The sequence below is a fragment of the Podarcis pityusensis genome (genome assembly GCF_964106645.2).
Source record: "Podarcis pityusensis genome assembly, chromosome: 9".
NCBI lineage: Eukaryota > Metazoa > Chordata > Lepidosauria > Squamata > Lacertidae > Podarcis > Podarcis pityusensis.
In genome coordinates this window covers 67,232,340-67,256,113 of record NC_138034.1, presented here as the reverse complement: position 1 = coordinate 67,256,113, position 23,774 = coordinate 67,232,340, and the positions used below count along the sequence as shown (strand labels likewise).

The 23,774-nt window shown below is 46.3% G+C and overlaps 1 protein-coding gene across 5 annotated transcripts in view; it reads left to right on the top strand.

Annotated features, from left to right (window-relative positions):
- SEPTIN11 (septin 11) overlaps positions 1-18,051 on the top strand; it is a 101,517-nt gene extending 83,466 nt beyond the window's left edge. For 2 of the 5 annotated variants that reach the window (XR_013990468.1, XR_013990470.1), the window contains exons 10-11: positions 11,582-13,932; positions 14,195-15,925. Coding sequence is in view for 2 of the 5 variants with exons in the window: in XM_081020960.1 (XP_080877086.1) it covers positions 11,582-11,606 (25 nt within the window). In the remaining 3 variants the exon portion in view is untranslated. Of the gene's footprint in view, positions 1-5,837; positions 13,933-14,194; positions 15,926-17,614 lie in introns of those variants that run through there. The other 3 variants (XR_013990469.1, XM_081020960.1, XM_081020961.1) reach the window with 3 other exon arrangements.
- The last annotated feature ends 5,723 nt before the right edge of the window (positions 18,052-23,774 follow it).

Genomic DNA, 23,774 nt, shown 5'->3' with positions numbered 1-23,774 from the left:
ATAGCTTCGTATCCATTCCGTCTTTCTCTCTAGTCCTAAATACTGGCTAAGCTTAGTTTCTGCAGTAGCTAAAACAACAGACACCTTAAAGACGTGATCCCTCTTTACAAACAGGATCTGCACCATACCGTTGCTCTTTGCAGCTCTTCAAAACTTCTAGTTACTCCATCCTTCCTTCCACCCAACATTTTGTGGCCATTGACCACACTCTGTCCTCACTGAACTGCTTTTAAATTTCCCTCCCTTAGGATCCTTAGGGAAGGTTTATTTTTAACTTGTGCAAAATTTGGGGTCTGTCCCTCAATCTTGCTGATGATCTCCTCCTGCTTCTTTTGTGCGTGGATTGATGCCAATTTGGCTAGACAATCAACAACAGTCACATGACATAAGTATCATGTAACGCAGGGGCCAAACTAATTTCCATACACGGTGTTGCCAAATGTCATGGGCTGCAAAGGACTTCTGTAGATCCGTTAAATTTTTGTGCAGTATATATCCCTGCCACTTCCTACATCTCATGAATTGGGCTCATGTTCATGACAGCTCACGCCACAAATTGAGTGCTGGTCTTTAAGGTGCTACAAGACTCTTAGTTGCTTTTGCTACAGCAGACTAACATGGCTACCTCTCTGCTATAACCGAAGTCCTATTCTGCAATTTGTAAAAATGAGCAAAGCGAGGTCCATTTTGACTGTTCTGGCTTCTGACTGTGCTTCCCTTGTGGGGGTGGGGAATCAATATGTAGGTTATATTTTTTTAAATGAAGGATTCTTTGAAAGAGTAATTATTTTTGAAGCTGTCTTTACATGGAAGAAACTCTATTTTTTGTATATCTTAGAAGCATCTGTAATGGTGATTGCTTGACCTAGTCGAGGAGGTCTGTCTCTGGACTCAGTCGAATTTGCAAATTACAGGAGGGCGTTCCATCTTTGGAAAATTGTACATTTTCAGCATGGGCTGGCTATCTCACCTCACCTTGTGCCCCTTTGGCCTTGTTCACAATGCACCTTTATTGTAGAGCAGTTAAGGAGACATTCTGCTGTGCAGAACCCAGATTGGGGAGCTGTGAAGGAGTATTCTCCCATTGATTGCAGACAAAATTCAGGACGGGTTTAGACCAGGACTGGGAAGCTTGTAGACTTCTAGATATGGCTGGTTCACAGCTCCCATTGTCCTGAGCTCTTCCCATGCTGATCAGGGCCTCAGGTTCCCCATCCATGCCTGGTTCATTTAGTCCCACGTTCAGTGTCCCAACCTCAGTTTCGAAAACAGGAGGAGGTGGAAATGAGCTTCACTTGGAGATAATTTTTCTCCACCCTTCTCCAACACCAGATATGTGTGGCTGGCTGCGGTTCTTCAGTGGTGAAAGAAAAGCACTCTGTGCGAGAGGGATTTCCCTCATGTTACTATAATATCACATCTTCCAGGGCTGAACCTGGCAATAGGAAGTTTCTGGTACTGATCCGTAGCTCAGAGAAAGCTGTAGTTGCTCCATAGACCATTGCTGTCTATATAAGCACAATCTCTTCTATAATAATATTTTATGAGGCAGCACCTTTCTGTTTCCCAAAACTAAAGCCATCCACCTTCGACTATAAATTAGGTTGACATTTTTACATCCTTGTTTGAGCATGCGTCTGAGATGCGACAGTGAATTTTGTAAAAAAAGAGAGAAATGAAATAAACCATAACATCTGACTTGGGTTTCAGACTTGCAATCCCAAACAGACCCCTTGCCCCTCACTCACTATAAAGAGGGATCAGTTAGGGGAAGTGCAGATGTTACATTAAGGAAAATTTAGGAGGGATGGGGAGGGAGGGCAAGGCCTGGATGTGCCATTTTCTCAGAGGTGCAATGTTTAGAGCTAACGGAAAGGCGAAGCCTGAAAATGGCACCCCTGCAGAAACCAACCCTTTTTTGAGAAGCATCCCAAAAAGCTTTCCAGGAGATAAGGCTGAGCCTTCTGAATGGGGGCTACAGGAACTTAATATTTTTTTATCAGGCTCTATGGACACATTCCAGGTTTTGTTTCGTTTCGCCTTTTTTTGCTGCAGCGATAAGGGCCTAAAGTATTAACTTTTGGAGGGAGAGAGAGAGGGAAAAAAAAGAGGGGAGGAAAGATGGAATTCTCAAGGTTATTTTTGTAGCGGATCCATAAAACGGTTGGTTGTTATTTCTTTTTACATGTCTGGAGTTCCCCCACGTGGCGTCAGACTGTCACTGCAGTTGTCAAGCCAGAGGAGCAGTTGCTGGGTTTGCAGATAATATTGTTAAGGGCTGCTGCTTCCAACATGGGGCCAGACTCTGGCTGGCTTAGACTGGCTGGTCACAGTTGTAATGTGTGTTTCACTGCATGTGTACATGTGCTAGGAAGCTGTGGTTTGGCTCAGCTTTCCTGCGCACGTGCGCTATTCATACATGCAACAACACACGCATGCAGGACACGCACAGGGCTGCATATCTAAATCCTGCCCTGTGATAGGTATTTCCCACCCCCGTTCTCACTGTCATTTGCCAGAAGTGGAGTTGTGGTGCTGGAGCCTGAAATGCAGTGGGCAGAACACGATCCAGCCTCCCTATACTTAGGCCGCACCCGGCCAACCCGGATGCTGCATGCTGTCTGCCGTTATAGGGTCGGGTGCCCTCGGTGGTTTGAGAGGCCCCCCAGTTACAGCTGACAAGGTTTCAGCGCAGATATAAACCCCTGACAGAGCGCGGCCACATTGACACAGAATGCTAAGCCAGGGGCCACACCGTGTGAGCACAATGCACACTTGGAAGCCACACACACTCTCATGCGCCACGACCACATGTGGACATGCACATTAACTCCATGCAGCCGCCAGCAGTTGGACTTGGGGAGGGAGGGGTTTCTAATTTCCCCCCTCAAAGCCGATGGGGTCATATTCTTGGTGGCTGCATCTGGCGAGAGAAATCTAACTGTAGCTTCTTTCAAGATGGGGCCCTCTGGCAAACTGTGGTTTGTCAAGATGCAAGCATATGTGCTAAGCTACAGAGGGTGGTTTATTAATGCAGCCCAAGTGCTCCTGCTTTCCCCCTTCCTTCTGCAAGCAGGTAAACAAACAATGAGCTGGTTAGCTTTGCATCCAAACCTTTGTTTTGCCCAAACCACAGTTACCTGTTTTTTACCTAAGCTATTGTGATTTGCCTGGGTGGAACAAACCATGACCTCAGGCATCACTTAGCTTTACTGACATGCTCTGTATTGGGTATATTTGTATTCTGATGTCTTCTTGAATGTTTACTGTAAGGCACACTGGGCACAGCTTATTGTGGGAAAGCAGCATATAAGTAAATGCAATCCATCAGTCATAAACCTTTCACTGTTTGTGTACCTGCATGCAGAAGGGAGGCATGTCGCCTAGGGGCTTGAACTGCATGCACACTGTGCTTTAAGAAACTATACTTCGTGACTTGGCACTGCATGTGAATGCTGCCTGTTTCTGATGGCCACATTTAACAATTCACAATGGGCTGCATGCTCTGCAAAGAGTTGGTCTAGATGACCTCCTAGATGTCCCTTCCAGCTCTACAGTTCTAGGATTCTAGGATTCTCTCCTGCAGAGAATCACTTTCTGTGCAGGTAGCTCTTTCCACTTTTAGAAACTGTTGTGTGCTCAGATGTGCAGTTTAGTGCTTTCACTTGCTGTTGAATGCTTTAAATGGAAAAGTGAGAGTATGTCATCGTTATTACAATATATATGCATACATATTTATCATGCACACCCACAGATGTTGCAACCTAGCCTGGATTTCTGCTTTTTAAAGGTTTTTAAGTTTTCTCTTGTCCTTGAATTCAGGGCTCCACTTTGCCTAGGAAAGGCTTTGGACTTTTCTTGGTAACAGAACCCATAGTGGCGGCACGACTGCGGTGTTGTTGAAGTCCATTGACTGGTGGCAAATCAACCTGCTCACTGCTGCTAGCATGACTTCCCTCTGAAACCCAGCAAATTGGAATGCTCCCTTTTAATCCAGAGCAAGAACTGGGCAGTTGAGGTTTTATACCTTATGTTTGTGGCAAGGCAAAATATATAGTATCTAGCATTTTTATAACACTTCCGAGAGACAATGTGCTTTGCATTTTTGAGAGGAGCAGAACTTCCGGATCAAGTTCTCCAGTTAAATGATTTCAGGAAGCAGGAGTGGGGGGAAAACCCTCGTCTTAAGACAGCCATTGCCAGCCTTCCTCAACCTGATGCCATAACTCCTATCAGCGCCATTGTATGCTGACTTAGGCTCTTGTCTTGCATTGCTTTTTTGATGTGGAGAGAATTTGCTAGTGGGAGTCCCTCCATTCCCCCAGCATTCAAACAAGAATGGTGCAGTCCAGGAAATACTGTACCCTCTGACTCCTGCATGTAACATGCACTCTTGCAGCATGCATTCCTTTAGCTACAATTTTCAAACATGCTAGCTTGTTAATTCTGGAAGATGTACAGCTTTGTTTGCTTCATCAGTATCTTTTCCAAGGCACTTACTTTGCCCAGTGTTTTGCAGTAGGTGTCTGTTCCTTTGCTCAGTTAAGGGTTGTTGGGGATGGGGATTTTTTTTTAGTGCAAAGTACAGTGTGCTACTCAAGGATAGTGATTTGCCAATTAACTGGTATATGCTTTCTAAATCTGCAATTAAATTGCTGTGTTCCAATCTGTCCCAAGGCATGCAAAGGCTCCCACTGCTGCAGAAACTTTTGCATTCATTCCAGTGGAGGGAGCCCATCTGCACGTGCGTTTCTTTGCACACGAGGCACTGAATCAATGGCGCATCCCATGCACATCTAACGGGGAGGGCATTGGAGGGAATGTGTGTGCTTGCATGAAGAAGGGACCCAGGTTCAAGTCCTGGCATGCCCAGTTGAAAGGCTCTCCAGTAGCAAAGCTGGGGAAAGGCCTTTGCCTGAGCACTTGGAGGTACGCAGAAAGCTGCCTTGTACGGATTAAAGGTCCATTTAGCTCAGTCCTGTCTACACTGATTGGCAGTAGCTCTCCAGGGTTTCAGGCAAGAGTCTTTCCCCGCCTAACCTGGAGACACAGAGGATTGAGCCTGGGAACCTCTTGCATACATCCTGCAGCTGAGCTATGCCCCTTTCCCAAACTACTCAAAGGATACTAACCTTCTCCAAGCTGGAACTGCCCATGTGTTGTTGGTCTCCAAGCTCCCATCAGCCACAGCTGGCATGGCCAGTGCTCAGGAACGGACATCCAAAACAAGTGGAGAGTACCAGCTTTGGGAAGGCTGGAACAGACAGGTAGCTGGACCAGTGAAGCCGCCTAGTGGTGCAGCATTAAAACTGCTGGCACACTTGCAAAGATAAGCAGGGTCCGGTATGGTTCCAAGTTGGATGGGAGACCACGTGTTGAGAATCCTGCATTGCAGGGGGTTGGAATAGATGACTCTCAGGGTCCCTTCCAACACTATAATTTTATGAGAGGCAGCTGCTTGTGTCTGTCGCTGGAACTGGAGCATTAACTGGGCAAATGGATAAATTAACCGACCAGACCATCCTGCTTTTGTCACACATGACCCTAAATTTAAAAATGCTGTGTGGCTTTTGGGTCTGTGTTTTATGTCTTTGCTGCTAGGCTTCCACACAGTAAGAACTTAGCATGGATTTTAAAGGTTAAGGGTTGGTTGGTTTTCATTCCTTCCCTTTCCATAATAATCCCTTTTGCAGAACCCTCTGCCATGAAGCAAGAAGCTGTCGCCAGCTTCCTTGTCATTTCCCACTGATTTTTTTTTCCAATTTAATTTTTTTCCCTTTTTTGAGTTGCTATTATTTCTAACATTTCTGTTCTCGTGTTTGTTTTTTGATTTGCAGTTCAAGCTTCACATAAAGCCTGCCAAGTCAAAGGATGTTCCTGCATTCACCTGCTTTTGCAGTAATGAGTTTCAGCCATCTTTGTTTTGTTTTTTTCTCTCTTCCCTTTTAAACACAAATCCTTACTATATTAATAATACTGTGGTGGGTGGGTGTTGGAGCAAAGGCTACCTGGCCTTGGGCTTTATTGGGGATATTCCTTCTTCCTCTGAAGAACAGAAACTGTAAAATTGATTGGAACGGGAGCTGGAACTAGATTGTAACAATTTTAAACTTGGGTCTTGTTCATTGCACTTGGGTCCACCTTTTGGCCATGGTCCTCTTGAGATCCTCTTGAGGTGTCTGAAACTTGGGTTGCTTTTGTACAACAGGCTTATGCTTCTTTTCCCCCCATTTTGAATGGCAAACTCCTACCCTCCCACCTCCTGCACCAAAGCACCTCTTTGCGAGAACACCATCCAGCCACCATAAAACCCTTTAAAGTCCATGGGTTTCTTTTATGGAAGGTTTAAGTACATGTTTACATTTCCCTCCCATTGAAATCAATGGGACTTTTGTGAGTCTCAGGGCCGTGCCTTGATTTTCCTTCAGAAGAAGATTTAGTACAAAGGGGATACTGTTTAGGGTTTTAAAAAGAAGAAGAAAGAATTAAAGTCCCACTACACATGCAAATTGCTGTGTGGTCGTCTGCACCAGGGCCATGATATTTTGAAAAACTGCCTCACTTGTCGGAGCGAAGGAGGATTATAAGCCATGCTCAGGAATTTTGGCTATGTATAGCACATTCCATTTATACTGAACTGGCTCACTGTGGTTAGCTTTTCACACAAACCCTCCCCAGCTCCCCAATTACAACCCATTTCTGCAACTAGCAAAGCCAGTCCAGGGCTGAACACGATGATGGGAGTTGTAGTTCAAAAACAGCTGAAACACTGTCTTAGAGCAGTAGCCTGAGGAGTCCTGTGGGACTACCTCTGAAGCAAACTGCTGATACAGAGTAAGGCCCCGCTTGCCCTATGCATTTAAAACCTTCCACTTTGAACAGTCATGGCTTCCTCCCAAAGAATCCTGGGAAGTGGAGTTTGTTAAGGGTGGCGAGGCTGTTAGGAGAGGCCCCTGTTCCTTTCACAGAACTACAACTCCCAGAGTTCCCTGGGAAGAACAATTGATTATTAAATCACTCTAGGAATTGTAGGTCTGCGAGGGGAATTGCGACCTCCTAACGACTCTGGGCAATTTTAAACTACCATTTCCAGAATTATTTTTTGGGGGGGGAGCCATGGCTGTTTAAAGCGGTATGCTACTGCTTTAAATGTTGAGTGCAGATGGGTCCTAAGGCTCTTTCATCCTGATACAAAAGTGTTCTAAACCCACCAGTCCCATTCCGTCTAAGACTTCCTTTGGAAATAGTTTGCAGAAGAAGCCCCAGGCTCAGGATTTGTGACATGTCTCTTACTGACATTGCATGACTTCGCACATGCATGATGCCTTTTGTAACCTCTTGGATGCTTTCCACTTTTGGCGTGTCCTTTTTAACAGACTCCCCCAGTAAGTTTTGATCTTGCTTTTAACCAAACCTCACTGCAAACATGATATAACTCACAAACGCAGCACGTGTGCAAACGAAAGCTGCACATTATTATTTTTAATTGATGGAGGACAACCTACTACAAATGTCTGGACACAGAGGAGCCACAAGGGCATCAGATAGCACAGGGGAAACATCCCTGGAATGTTAATAATCTTTACAGCATCAAGGATTTACTAGAAGAATTAGTGGTCTGTTTTATTCTGAAATGAAGAAATTAAACCTACTCCCTTAGGGTTCAGTCTTATGGGTGATGGGTGTTGTTCTTGTCATCTGATTTTAAATGAATTTGTGTAAGTATATGAGCTCAATGTAAAAGATTCATCTTTCATTTCTCAGTTCTTAGAAGTGAATAGCAGTTCCAAATAGCCTGCGGGTCTTACCATCACAGTGCTCCCATGTGATCTCTCCTGTTTTTAACATTGTTGAAGTGTGGTGTGGATGCAGCCGGTGCTTTTTTTCTTTAAAAAAAAATGTTGAGGGGTGCTCTCATTTTGACCCAAGAAAATCACCATTTTATAGTTCAAATCGGGGAAAATAAATACAGTAAATGGACAAAAAGTACAAAGATTCACAAAATGTTTAGGGCTATGCGTTACCCCCAGGAAAAAAGCACTGGATACAGCCATAGGAGAGAGACAACCATGTTTTTCCAGCAACGTAAGAACCATCCCTCGGGCTTCACGCCATTTGTTAAACCATGGTTAGCTGCTGGTTGTTGTCAAAGCTCTGCTTGGGCCAGGACTTCAGAATTGCCACTGCAAGGACAAGATAGGCTGAGCAAGAAAGGCATTGCCAGAGTACAGTCATAGGCACCTGCTCAAGGGCTTATTCGCACAAGTTTAGATGTGCACCCAAATCCCATTTGCTTCGTTTCTGAGCGTGCACCCAAAGTTTTAAGTTGTGGTGTTGAAAAATTGATGTTTGGGAACACAATCATGCTCATCAGAGTTCCAGGAATGGGTGTTGATTGTGTACATGAGTGTGCTTGTTAATGGTTAGCAGGATCTACAGAACAAAAACTGGCAAGTAGGTAGAGAGTAAGAGTATTGTGGGAATGTGAGGGTTTTGGAACGTACAGAGCATAGAGCAGCCTTCAGATGTTTTAACTACTTCTCCCATAAGCACCCAGCCAGAACATGATGGGGGCTGATGGGAGTTGTAGTCAGACATTTTGGCGGAGGCAGGAGACATGTTTGTCAAAGGCTGGGCCCACAGGAGAGAGAAATGGCTACAGCACCCTGACTTTCTTCAGAGCGAAAAGGCCACATGTATTTTTAAAAATAGGTTTCAGTAACACCTTGCCTGCAACCAATGTACTTGTCCATCCGAAGTTGAGCCAAGCAGGAATAGAAGGAAAGTTCCTTTGAATTCCAGTGACTTTCAGATCGATTTCTATCTCATTAACGTCACATCTTTATGAAGCTGGTCTAACCACCACGACTTCCCAGGGAACTGTGGAAGACATAGCTTTTAGTTCTCGGCACCCTTGTTTAAAAACAGCATTTGCCAGGTTTCTTGAGCAGAACGTGAAGCCGTGTGGCAGCCAAACTAATTTCTAAACTTGCTCGAACTCACAGTGTCAATGTCGAGCTGTGAGGGAAGACAAGCCTCTCCTGTCCAGATTACTTTTACTGTTTCCACTTTGAAATTGTAAGTGTCAGCCAAGGCAAATATTGGAATGAAATCTCACCCCGTACCCAACCTCCTCTTCCCCCTTTGCTTTCCCTCGCTCTCACTTTAACTGTTGTGAAGCTGACTCTGAAGTATTTAACTGTTTGTATTTTTCTGTGCTGGACAGAACATTTTCCTTTCTGACACTTTCCAAGAGATGGCGAGTCCTGTTTACCTTCCGCTTCCCTCAACATTTTCTCTACTGCTGACGTGCAGCCAATTGTCCCTCTGCTTCCAGCTAGGTAGTCTCCTGTTTCTTACCTTTTTTAAAAAAAAGCACTCTTTGAAATTACGCTCGTCACCAAAGTCACCACCTTCCCTTTGCTTTCCAACTTTGCTTGCTTCTCTGCCAAACTGCCACGGTGTCTTTTTTTTTCCTTTTTCCTCTTCCCTTGCTCTTAAGCAGCAAAAAAGGCTAATCTGTTTGCTAAGAACATAGTTCTTAGCAAAAGCCAGAAGGCTGGTTCACACATCACACTAAACACAGGTTCAAGCTGCCTCTGCAGATGAAGAAGTCTTCGTGTGGCGGAGTGTAAACGTGCCGATTTGTGGAGCCCAGAGGTTGTGCAAACAGACTGCGCTTGTTGAAACATTACATCAACTGTTCAAGTCTCCATCTTGGCTATCTGCATGCACAGGTTGTACCTTTGTGGAATATGATGTGTGAACACCCTTAGCAGGATGGCTGAAAACCTGCCCAAAGGGAGGCAGATCAGCAAAAGATAGGACCAGTTTTGTGCTATACTATAATGCAGCATTTGCCAACCTGGTGCCCTCCAAATGCTTCAGAACTTGCAGTCCAAAGCACCTGTAGGGCTCCAGGGTGGCTAAAGCTGCTTCAGTGCAAGCTTGGCGGCTGAAAGAAGGGCTCGCCAACTAAGCAAGCTGGATGAAAAGTAGCGATCCAAACAACTGCTTCTCTCTTGGCCTTGAACAGGAGCCAGTTTCCTAACCATGCAATGCAGCAGCTTCGTTGTGCAACTATATGTTCAAGTTTCCTGAAGCTTGAATGCTTGTGTGCCGTGTTTGCACCAGCCATGTCTGTGTGTGTCCTTATTCCTAATCGGCTTTTGTGCCTAATCAATTTGTTTAAAGTATTTTATTTGTTCCGCCTGCTTAGTTTAAGAGAATCCCTCTGAGAAATAAGGTGGTTTTTTTCCATCTATAGCAACCTACCAAGCAGTAAAGAGAACTTGACCGGAAGTTTCTTCCCAGAAATCAGAACAGGAGGGTAATAAAATTCTCTGCCCAGCTTGGTAAGCAGGCCACACAGGCACATGACTTACCAGGCTCTTGACAGCCTTGCAGATAAGCCAGCCTGCCTATGCATGTGAGTGCCAGCCCTTGTGGCACCTAGGCCACCTCCTGTTCCCTCCCCCCGCAGGCCCCTTTCGGTTTTCAAAAGCCTCCTTATCTGATCACCTGGAAGCAGGACTTAGTCACTACTTAGGTGAGTAGGCAAGTGGCTAATGTGAAAGGTTTGAAGACCGATAGATGCATCCTTGCTAAAGCAAGCATTTTGTCTTGTCAATTTCCAGCAGTCAGTATAGCTCAGAGGTCAGCAAACTTTTTCAGCAGGGGGCCGGTCCACTGTCCCTCAGACCTTGTGGGGGGCCGGACTATATAAGTGCAGGCACCCAGATCCTGGAGATTCTGCTATTTGCAGCCTAGGTCTAGATGCCTCTACAGATCTCCCGTTGCAAACCCCTTTGCCGAATGTATTCTGGCTTTTGTCCTCCTTTCTTTTTTAAACTCTGCGGGTTTCTTTCCTTCCTTCCTAGCCCACTAATCCAGAGAATGAAATTCATTCTTGGTGGAGGGGGATTTCTTTCTGATTGCTCTGATCTCCCTCCCCTTCAGAAACCCCCATAACATAAAGTTATTTGTTGATGTATGCTCCAATCTGACTCTTCAACGCCCTTTTCGAAACCCACCTTTTAAATGTTTCAAAACATGGCGTCTTTATGGCACCTTAGAGTGGACTGCAGTCCACCTCTTGTCAGTTGGTTGCTCACAACTAGGTGCACCAGAATTTTAATGCGTGTGCAGTCAAAAGCACCTCCAGGTATAGGGCGGCATATAAATTCAGTTAATAATATCATAATAATCCGTTCAGTACAGATAAGCAGCAGCCACACTCAGATGCAGATCCCAGCATATATTTGGAGACACACCAGATTCGTCTGCTCCTGATCCAACGAGAGATGCATGGAAGCTGGCTTACCTGCATGGGACACCTTAGCTCAGAAAGGTGAAGCACCTGTGGCCTTTTGGATATTGCTGGTCTCCCAACAGTCCCAACCATTATGGCCGGTGCTTAAAGAAGATGGCAGTACAATATTTGGAGGGCCACGAGTTCCCTGAGTTCCCTAACTGCCAGAGAGCCAGGGTCTTGCCCTACCTTAGCCACTCCCCGGACCATGTTTAGCTTGCTAAATATTGCACTTGCTTCTCCTTTCTGTATCTATGCCTTTCTTCACAGCAGTCCTTGGCTCTGCACGGAATAATGTCTCTCCTCAAAAGCTTTTTGGATGTGCTTTCTCCTTTGCATGTAAGTATAGCTGCACAAGACCATTCTGCCCACCTTTAGGAACTACCCAAAAGGGCTGGGTTTTTTTTGCAAACGGGTGCTCGTGATCTGCAGGGGTGCAGAGATGTTCCAATATTACTTCGGCTAAATTGCAACTCGGTAGCACAGTCAGAAGGGGCAAACCAGCAAGTGGCCAAACACAGCGACTCCAGTCCAGCAACAGTTGGTAGAACTTGGCTTTCCTTTTGATCAGTGGCGCAGTTTGGTCACAAATAATGTTCAAAGGGCTTTGCTGCTGGAACCTGTGCATGTTGAACCAGAAATTATATTCAGTTCAGTTGAAGTTACTTCCAAGTAAGGGTGCTGTACTGTACATATTGAATTCAGGGCGGTCTTCTAAATAAAGACGTTTAGGATTGTTCTGTTGATCTGATATCCAGAAAGTTTCATTGAGAGAGCATTGGAACATACTGCCAAGTAAAAATGCTTAATATCCAAGTGGTGAACGTTTAGTTCACTTTCAGCAGTGGTGGTTATCCAGGAAGGAGTTACTCCTCCCCCACGATTTGGAGGTAGGGCTATGCAATTTGTATTTATTTTATTTTATTGCCTGGCCCTTCACTGACAGGAGCCTCCCGCAACTCCAGAAACAGCGCTTTCATGGTGCTCCCATTTTTATTTTTTGTGCTAGGAAAAAAGCCCACTTCACCGTTTTGTGTGATCTCCCAGCTTAACCGCCCTAAATACCCAGGTTTTACTGGTAGTCCTAGAAAAAACACAGCTTAGAGACACAAGCTCCATTTTTAATATGCATTCTTACGTGTTTATTTTCTATTTTATACGTGTTTTAATGTATGGGACAGCTGCCCATTCCTGCATTGCAGGGGGTTGGAATAGATGATCCTTAGGGTCCCTTCCGACTCTACAATTCTGTGATTCTATGAATACCTGCCATGAGACAGCCGAGTTTCTCTCTCTCCCCCCCAATAACTTCCTGGAGCCAGCTTAGTATTCTGTCACTCAAACCAATAAGCAGAGAAATGATGACCAGCCCTTGAGTAAATCCTCACTCTTGTATTTGGCCAGCTCCAGTAGTGTTTAGTCAGGAAGGTCAAGTGATCGAGAAGTTTACTGTTCGCTTATTTTTATTTTTGAAGAAGTGCTTGCTATAAAAAGGAACAGGAAAACAAGACCCAAACTTTTATCTAATTTGGTTGTTTTTTTGTTTTGGTTTTTCACTGAACACAAGAAATGTCCACAGTGGCTTACTCCAAGTGCCAAAGGCTATAACAGCTGCAGCTGTATATATATTTGCACTTGAATAAAAACCATACCCCTTTGCTGTGCCCTGGGAGGGTTGGTGTTGGAGGGGTGAGGGGTTTTTGTTTCTTACAAAAATGTTTGGTGCAATGGCTTCACGTTGCTTCATAGTAAGACCAGTCTTGGTCTGCATCCCTGGAAGGTGTGATGGATATTAATACAGAGTTTTATTTTGGAAATCGCTCAGCGCTGGCCTGCCCACTTCTGCTGCAGCCAGTGGGGAAATGCGAAAGGGAGAAAGAGTGGCTCTGGAATAGCATAGCAACAATGTGCCCCACCCATTGCAACTTGAACTTGCTTGCTTCTTTCCCATGTGTAATTTCATATCCTAAGCACCATACAATGTCTGCTTCCTAGACAGTTGATTGGTTTTACCCACCACCACCAACACACACAGGGTTGATGGAGTTAGTTGAGATTCAATAAGGCTAGAGCTTTGCTATTGCCTGTCACAACCAGGGCCGCCTTAAGCATATCCGGCGCCGTGGTGCAAAGATCCCTCCAGCACCACCTCCCTTTCCCAGAGTTGTCAACCTTTTTTTAGGGCTGGAGGAGGGGGCAGCGGCTGGAGGGCTGTTCCTCCGGCAGGTAAGAGGCGGAGGCTGGACGCAGCGCCTCCTGGCTCACCTATCTGCTTCGTGCCGCGCTGGCCATGGCAGGCAGCACGCTGAGCAAGGGCGCATGCGCCACTCCCACCGGGCGTCGGCTCGGTTTTTTCCCTTTTAGCCTGCAGGCGCCTCGCGGAATTGAGCACCTACAGGCTAAAAGGGAAAAAACCGAGCCGATGCTTGGTGGGAGCGGCGCATGCGCCCTCGCTCACTCAGCGCGCTCATTTGGTGTTCCCCGGACTCTCACCTGGCACCCTCCAGAACTTGGCGCCCTGGCTCCCCGCACCACTAGCCTCTATGGGTAAGACGGGCCTGGTCACAACAGACAACTGGTTTCCTATTTGACAGTGAGATTATAGGTGTTTGCCACACATGGTAGAAGAAGAAGAGAAGAGTTTGGATTTGATATCCCGCCTTTCAGTCCCTTTAAGGAGTCTCAAAGCAGCTAACATTCTCCTTTCCCTTCCTCCCCCACAACAAACACTCTGTGAGGTGAGTGGGGCTGAGAGACTTCAGAGAAGTGTGACTGGCCCAAGGTCACCCAGCAGCTGCCTGTGGAGGAGCGGAGACGCGAACCCGGTTCACCAGATTACAAGACTACCGCTCTTAACCACTACACCACACTGGCTCAATTCAGATAGATGAATTGCTATCTGAAACTGCCCAGTGATTCCCATATTAAGAATGAGTATAAGCAAATGATGGCCTTGGTTGCTTGAAGCTCTGCCACCTTGCAGCCTTCCTCCAAAATCCCTGTCTAAAAGGGCATTAACGTGCCATCTCAGCCATACCCACCCCCGGGTACTAAAATGTCAAACGCTAATCACCAAACAGGGAGCTATTCTATGAGGGCAACCCCTCAAAATCACATCACCTTTCACACACCAGCTGCATTCGGAGGCATTCGCTTCTTGGTCAGGGAATGTGTGTCCAGGTCACTTCCATTACGCACTCTGTCTCCCGTCTTCCCAGTTGGAACTATAGAGGGTCCAATTGAGGGAAAGTAGGGCTCTTAAAAATAATAACAAATGGGGAAAGGCTAGACTCCAAACATGAGGGAACAAAGAACAAAGTCTTGACGGAGCACCAAAATTCTAAAAAATATCTATTGTGCGTTTAGTGTTGACGTTGAATGTGATGTTAGTGGCAACTGGTAAGCCAGTAACAAGAGCTATGAGCGCCTAGACATTAACATATGAATGGGATCCCATGAACACCCAAGATGGGTGAGATGCAGCTACTTCTGTGATATCAAAATGAGCAAATAAACACTTGGGGCAAGCTATACCAGAAGTCAGTGTCAAGCAAGAATGCCAATGTTAATGGTGATAGTGCATTGTTATTTGGGACAGCTGCAACCACACTGGTTTACACATTAACCTTAACATAGACTCTTCACTATCTGCGTACTGCACCGTCAAAACTCCAACACGCTCTTTCCGCTGCCTAGACTGCTTGCATTGTTACCAGGTAGATGCATACACGATTTTTGTTTTCAAGTGAGCCCCGTTTAATAGGCAGCCAACACTCACAAACACAGCCAGAGTTTGCAGATTAAAGCCATTTAATCCCATTCGCACCAAATCATGGGTTTTCTATGCAGCATGAACATGGGGCTCCCGGCTTCAAGAGCCGCCCTATTTGTTTTACTAGGGATGATGCTTACAAATGTCTTGTTTTGCTATGTGACAAACTGAGACGCGTGTTGTGAACATTTATTATACCTTAAGAGGTTTGTATCTTTCTGACTTGCCATTCGTGGACGCCAACCTGTAACCTTGCCATATCTTTGCACCGAAAGGGGGTGAAAAACCACGGTTGCATTTACGGTAAAGTAGTCCTTACATCTGTGTAGCTGGAGCCTGGCAGTGTAGCCTTGAAACATATATGAAGGGTTCTGTTTTATCTCCTCCTTTCCCCCAATTTTATCGATATTGAACTGTGAACAGCCGTAGGAATATGTCGTTTGTATACTTCTGTTTTGTGGGATTTTGTGTTGTTGTTTTTTAAGGGGGGGGGAGTTTGCTGACTGCCTTAAAACTTTTTAGGTGTAGTTTCTTCTATTTGTTTCCTATTTTGAAAGTATCCTATGTTTTTACCAGAATGACTTTGTAACCGACTTACAGTGTTAATATAGCGCTATATATATATGTTATGTATCCGTCCATTAGACTTTTGTTAACACTTTTCAATGTCAAAAAATGGTTTTTCCAAGCACACTAACAATCGGCATCTTTGTGCATTTGACAGACACGGGGTTTGGGGTTTTCTTTTGGTTTTGTATACTTTCTTGGATGTTCATTCCTGAAGAGTCCGGACACACAAAAGTGGGAAGGAGAAAATACATTTTAAAAAAGCAAAAGCAAAACTTAACATGCATTATTCTTTCTTTTCTTTTTTTTGCGGCCTTCATTTTTAAAATATTTTGGTTTGCCACTTGAACTTTCTGGGAGTGATGGGGAGGGAAGAATTGGGAAGGGGAGCCACTTGAGCCCAACTGGTTTGCAGCCTTTAGGGGTCTCTTCTATCATTTGTACACACACTCCATCCCCTTTTTTTCTTTTGCTCTCCCCTTTTCGGTCACAGATCATTGGGCACAGTCACTGCCATTTTAAATTGTCCATTCTGTGCTCTCTTGTTCCCCCTCACAGCATCTTGGCAAGGTCCAAACATCTTTGTGCTTCATTCTTGCATGTTCCAGCCTCTTTATACTCGGGTCTGTTTTTGGCATTCCTGCATTCATTTGCAAAGGGCAGGAGGGCTGCCAGTATCTGGCACGGAATTAACCCTCAGAATCCTTTGCTTCAATTTAGAAAGGGAGGGTGGCACAGGGGGAGGGCAGGTGCCTTGCAAAATTTTGGCAGCTGGGGTTTTGACTCTGGCTGGGGTGGCACTGCAGGGCAGCATCCAGGGCAGTGCCGTAGATTCCAGCGTATTAGGCGACTGGGCGTATAAGGACCCTGACCATTAGGTCCAGTCGTGACCGACTCTGGGATTGCAGCGCTCATCTCGCTTTACTGGCCGAGGGAGCCGGCGTACAGCTTCCGGATCATGTGGCCAGCATGACTAAGCCGCTTCTGGCGAACCAGAGCAGCGCACGGAAACGCCGTTTACCTTCCCGCCGGAGCGGTACCTATTTATCTACTTGCACTGGCATGCTTTCAAACTGCTAGGTTGGCAGGAGCAGGGACCGAGCAACGGGAGCTCACCCCATCGCGGGGATTCGAACCGCCGACCTTCTGATCGGCAAGTCCTAGGCTCTGTGGTTTAACCCACAGCGCCACCTGCGTCCCTCGGCGTATAAGACGACCCCCCAAATTGGCAGCTGCCAGTTGGGGGGGGCGACTTATACACCCAGTCTTATACGCGGCAGCTTCGCTGGGCAGTAGCAGTGGGCAGCGGGCTCCGCTCCGTGCCAGGAGGAAGCCGCCCAGCGAAGCCGGCTTAGCATCGCTGGGCAGCTTCGCCGGGCGGCTTCCTACCGGCGCGAGCCCACCGCCCACCCAGCGAACCCATACCCGGCGTATAAGACGACCCCCGACTTTTTAGAGGATTTTCCAGGGTTAAAACATCATCTTATACACCGGAATCTATGGTATTTTGCAGATTTGCACAGATTTTGACTGTGCAGCAGAACAGCTCCTCCTTTCCCTCTCCCCGTGCACCTCTTAAATTTGTTTGGAGTACTTTTCGAACCCTCTGGAACAGATTTGGGGCAGGGGGAGGCAAATAATGTTGGAAACCCCCCTTGAGGGTCGAGTTTTGCCGCCCTCTCTCCCCACCATGTGGAACAGAACGAAATATTTTCAAAACAGGCAGAATAAGCATCGTTAGATTGATTCAGATTGCCAAATTGTGCTTCTTTCGGGAAGATGCTTGCCAGCCCCGACTATATGAATCCCACCCTAACCTTCCTCCTCACTTTCCCCTCACAGTTTCCTTTTTTTAACAAACAGCTGTTGTTGGGTTTTTTGTTTTCCTTTTCGCTTTTATTTTTTGCTTCCCCCTTTTTGGATTCTGAACCTTTTCTTTCTCTCTCTCTCTCTCTTTTCCGTAGCTTCTTCTTTATGTAGCTGTCAGTCACCTTGCCAAGGTCCACTTCCCTCTCTCCTAATGGACAGTAGCGTATTAGAGGAGTCAGCATGGCGTATTGCCAGACACGCCCATTGGGAGACAAGTTACCTCATTCTTCCACCACCTCTGCCTTTCTGTCTTTTTCGAAAACTGTGACTCACCGCGGTGTGTGTGTCTGTGCGTATGTGTGCGTGTCTTTCCCGAGTTGTCAGTCCACTCGCCGCTGGCGACCGATCTTGACTTTTCACACTGCCCAGACTGAGAGACACAAAAGGTGGCAGAGAAAACTTGGGTGGCACCCAAGACATTGCACTGGGAATTTTCTTCTTCCTTTCCTTTTGATACAACGGGCACCTGCCGCTCGACATGAGAACAAGAAAATTGTGGACTGCAAAAGAGTGTGTGTGTGTGTGTGTGTGTGTTTGCGTGAAAGAGGGAAAGGGGGTGTGTGTGTGTGTAAAAGCCAGAGATGGTTGCTCAAGCGTTAAAACCCTACGCAGCTCTAGCACTAAATTTAATTCTAAGAGACACCGCAAAAAATGGTTGCTCAGAAAGCCATATGAACTCTCAAAGGTTCCCAGTATTTGTCTTCATAACACTCCCTAAATTGAGGGTGGGGGAAGTAACGACGACAACAACAACAACACCGGTTTGGACATATCCGAACTTAAGGAAGGAGCCATCCATGTTTCAGATTGCAACCTGCTTTTAATCAGGTTTCATTTGTGTAGGTTGTCCCACATAAACTCAGGATTGGCCCTGCAGGTACACTTGGCAGGAAGCAATCACCGATCCCGACTCTTTTTGCGTGTGATGCTCATATTTATCTCGTTCACGCATTGTATTCTCAGGTGTATGCTTGATTATTATTTCTCAAGAATATACTTAAAATGCAATGGGTGAAAGTGGTCTGAGAAGAAAAAATCCCGTTTTTCCTTTCCCTCATCTGGGGTGTAAGGGCTGTTTTCTTGGATTTTCAAACTGGCCACGTTTAAGAAATGAAGACAATTGTCCTGGTTCAAGAGAACAGCAGCCTAGACACTTGTAGGTCTCAACATCTCAGAGGAGCCCTGAACTTCCATTGAGTCTCATGGTCTGCTCTGTGAAGGCTGTTGCTGAACTGGAATGGGATGGGACGAAACTCTGGGCACTGTCCTCAGATCACCACCAAAGCCACATGAGACCAAGGCATGAGCACACTGGCTTCGGTTTTAGGTGCAAAATTCAGCAGCCTGGGGCACTTTGGAAAGAGACAAAATTAAACAGGTTTCTTGTTCTCATGGTTGCAACTAGGTTAGGGTTGAAAGCATATGTAAAATCTCAAAAGACAGAGGGGTGTTAAGGAGAGTTTGCACTTCCCAGTGACTAGCAAAGAGGGAATAAGGTAACTTGCACCAATCGCAGGAGTTTTGATTTCTGCAGTGCAGCACATATTGAAGTCTACAGTACACATAGCTCTGCTTAAGTCGCATGTAGATTAGAGTAGGGTTTCCCAATCTTGGGTCTCCATCTGTTTTGGGACTACAACTCCCATCATCCCTAGCTAGCAGGACCTGTGGTCAGAGGTGATGGGAATTGTAGTCCAAAAACAGATGGAGACCTAAGATTGGGAAACCCTGAATTAGAGCTTCAACGTTCAGTAGATAAATCAATTCCAGCGGGGTGTAGCAATTAAAAACGTGCCCCCTTGTTGAGTGGGCACTTTGTCCCTGAGTCAAAATCAAAACGTGTAAGGAGATAGCAACATATAGAAACAATATAAGAGACTGTTCTTCTGCTTTGTACAACTGACAGGCGGCACTGCTGGGGTTGTCCCTTCAGGAAGGCTTTATATATCAACACCAAAACCTTAAACTTGACCAGGTAGCATGTCACCCTGAGAAGGCCAGTTAGCAAACTAGCTGCCACATTTTTCACTAGCTTCTACTTCCAGGCCACCTTAAGGGCCGCCCCACAAAGAGTGCATTGCAGTAGTCAGATCTCCAGATTTAACAAGGCAGGTGCAACTGTGGTCAAGATAGCCCTGTCCAGGAAGAGCTGAAGCTGTCTTGCCAGTGGAATCTGGTAAAAGGCGGCCGTAGCCACTAAGGACACCTGGACCTCAATGGACGGAAGATGGATCCTGGAGTACCCCCAGACTACGTACCTGCTCCTTCAGAGGGAGTGCTACACTGCCCAGAACAGGTAATGGACGGGAACCACTCAAGTATAGCACCTCTGTCTTGTCAGGATTCAGCCTCAGTTCTTTGGCCAACATCCAGCCCACCACTGCAAGCCGGGAATTGCACGGCTACTCCCAGTTCAGATGTTACAGAGGAAGCGAGTTGGGTATGATCAGCAACATTTATAATCAACTAAAACTTGCATGGTTACTGAGTGGAGATTTCTTTTATCAGGTGACAGCCCTATAATTAAAAACAACAGGGCAGAAAAAACCACGTCTGAACATTATGCCAAACCATTGTTTAGTGTGACATGCATGAGAAGAACAACCCTGAGCAAATGCGGGCTTCTGGCCACGTGCTAAGGAGGAGTTTGGCACTGCTGGCTTTCCTTTAAACTTTGCTTCTTACATGGGAACCAGTGGCAGTGATCTACATTAACTATGATTAGTTTAAACGAACCAACATGGACTAATGATTTGTTTAAGGCACCTTCTCAAGTTCCACAGTGGGCTTCAACTCCCCCACCCACCAAAGCAGCACCCTCACCTGCTCTGTTGCAAGAACGGACCCTTTGATCTCATGCTTTGAAATGCTGCATTTTAACGGGGTGGAAATTAAAAGGTAGGTCCTGGGTTTTTTGGAAAGGTAGCGGTTCGAATCCCCGCGACGGGTTGAGCTCCCGTTGCTCAGTCTCAGCTCCTGCCAACCTAGCAGTTGGAAAGTGCATCAAAGTGCAAGTAGATAAATAGGTACCACTCCGCGGGAAGGTAAACAGAGTTTCTGTGTGCTGCTCTGGTTTCGGTGTTCCATTGTGCCAGAAGCAGCTTAGTCATGCTGGCCACATGACCTGGAAAACTGACTGCGGACAAACGCAGGCTCCCTCGGCCTGTAAAGTGAGATGAGTGCTGCAACCCCCGAGTGGTCTGCGACTGGACTTAACTGTCAGGGGTCCTTTACTTTTAGCAAAATGTTGCATTCACCGAAATCCCTTGCCAACCTCCACCGTTTGATACGATCTCATTCTGAGATGCCCCTTTCACACGTCAGCCTGTGGCAAAGGAGTTTGCCACTGTAAATATCCGTAAGGAAGCTGAAAACACAGCCAATCCCGATATCCTAAACAGTTAGGTGTTTGTGATGCACATATCTGTAGACAGAAGTTGTTCCGGTTTGTTGTTCGTTATTTTACAAACATCTTGGGTAAGGGTCCTTTTAAAAAAAGAAACCTTTGGTACAAGTCTTTTTTAAAAAATACAACAACCACATGTCCACATCTGCCCATGTTTCCCAAGTAGTCCTGTAGGAAGCTGGGTTTTATTTGCAAACTCTGATATTTTGCATTGCCATTGGAAGAGTACTTCCTGCCCTCCTTTTTACTTTGTTTGTGGGGACGAAGCCTCCTATCCCTTCCATGTCTTTATTTTTTGCTAATAGCTTACTATGGCCTCTGTATGGAACATATGCAAAAACAAATTAACTGTAAAAGTGACTGGAATAAAGCCCGGAACGTGCCAAAAATCTTGCTAGCAAGGTAAGCATGGAACGATGATGTATTAGTGTGGTTTTAGTGGGTCTGTTAAGTGTGATCTGCTTCTTGTTTGTGTTAGAGGAGTTCCTTCGTCTTGGAAGATGTACATTCTCCCACCCCCTATAGTGATCAACTTATCTCAAATCTTTGCCTAACTTAATATATAAAACACACTGCCATGTTCCTGCAACTGTAGTGCCCGCTCCATGGACCAGTTCACACATTACATTTTTAGGGGCACACATACAAATACCAGGGACGTGGGTAGCGCTGTGGTCTAAACCACTGAGCCTAGGGCTTTCCGATCGGAAGGTCACGGTTCAAATCCCCGCGACGGGGTGAGCTCCCGTTGCTCGGTCCCAGCTCCTGCCAACCTAACAGTTCGAAAGCACGCCAAGAAAGTGCAAGTAGATAAATAGGTACCACTCTGGCGGGAAGGTAAACAGCGTTTCCGTGCGCTGCTCTGGTTTCGCCAGAAGCGGCTGAGTCATGCTGGCCACATGACCCAGAAAAACTGTCTGCAGACAAATGTCGGCTCCCTCGGCCAGTAAAGCGAAATGAGCACTGCAACCCCAGTTGTTCATGACTGGACTTAACTGTCAGGGGTCCTTTACCTTTTATGCAAATACCATGCCATCCTACAGGTGCATTTGTTGGGGAGCTATGATTGACTGCAGCTCCCTGCACGGTGTACACCTATTAAACCCAGAGTCCTCTCTGCAATGTGTGAACCGGCCCCAAACCCCCTTCTCTCTCTCTGGAGCACGAGTTGACGCAGCTACCTTTTGAACCTACTCTAAAAACAGAATTTAGGGGCTCGGCAGTGCCCACGTCATCGTTCAAGGATTCCTAAACTGATCCATTGAGTTTGTGCAAGTTTTTTTTGTGCAAGTCGTATGCAAATAAAACACAAACTGGCCTTGCAAACTTGTGATGGAGCGGTCTCCGTGTTTGTCTCTGCGTTCAGCCGTCGTTTATACAGAAGCACGGACACAACCAGAATGGCACGAAGTCTTGTTCCAATGTAACCAAGATCTCACTGCGAGACAAAACACCATCCCCTCTTCCAGCCATGGAAAGGTCTCTGGTGGTTGTGCTATGAACTGTGTTTCCGCTGCAGTAAAGGAGAGTGCTATCCACAGGGGCATTTTGAATGCCTGATAACAAAAGCCGTGCTTAGCAAAAGGCAGGCTTGCTTATTGAAGGAAAATGGCTGGGTTTGCCCTCCTTGCATCCTTTCTTGTGTTCTGACTTAGAAGAGTTTGGATTTGATATCCCGCCTTTCACTCCCTTTAAGGAGTCTCAAAGCGGCTCACATTCTCCTTTCCCTTCCTCCCTCACAACAAACACTCTGTGAGGTGAGTGAGGCTGGGAGACTTCAGAGAAGTGTGACTGGCCCAAGGTCACCCAGCAGCTGCATGTGGAGGAGCAGGGAAGCGAATCCGGTTCACCAGATTACGAGTCTACTGCTCTTAACCACTACACCACACTGGCTCTCTGCAAAGATCTCACACCTAACATGCTTGAGGCTTGTCCTGCCGAGTCAAGGGGGGGGGAAATTGTTCAGACTGGGGGTCATGTTCCCTCCAATGACTGTGGTGGGCAGAGCACAGAGGCAACAGTGGGTGCAACAAGAAATGCAGATTTTAGCTGTATACAGGATAGTTTCTACACAGATCCGCACACACCCGGGCAAGCAGGAGCTGTTGTCAGAGTGCAAGGACACTTTCCTGATGGGCATGAACCTTTGAGGGTGATGGAAAGCGGGATTGGTGAGAGGGGAGCCTGGGAAGGTGCCCACAGACCAGGGAATACACCCGGCCCCACTAGAGATGAGTTTTCCCATCTCTGCCAAGCGATGACTTGCAGCTGAGACGTCGGCAACCACCACAGACCATCTTGCAGAAACCAAAAGTACTTCATGTGGAAGCTGGATGAGGAACTGAGCATGCAAACAGGTGCGGCAAGCAAGCACTAAGCCTACCCAATATGCCCTCTCAACCCATGGGCTGACAAGGGTTCCCACTCCAGGTTAAAAAATGAGTGAAGGCACAGGCAGGCAAACCCCACAACCAACATATACTCCAGTCACATTTGCTCTGGATTCCTCTTGTGTGTGGAGGTAAGACTTGATGTGTGGTTAAGACCTTTTACCTTTTTTAAGACTTCCAGTGGCAATCCTGGATTTCTAAACACTTGGTAGCTGCTTTGAGACGCAGAGTTCAGTGCACGTTTAATGCTAAGGTTAAACTATTGTTTCAAACTTTTGTGAGGTTCCCCTCACCCCCCCTTGCCTTTTTCACTGTAAAAAAGCTGCCTTTTCTCACGTTAGGTAGTTGTTATGCGAGATACTATATACGACGGGTGTCCTGCAGCCGAGTTATTCTATGCAGTAGCTTTCTTTAGGTGAGTTGGAAGGGAGATGCAGCTGTCTTAGATATCCACACACC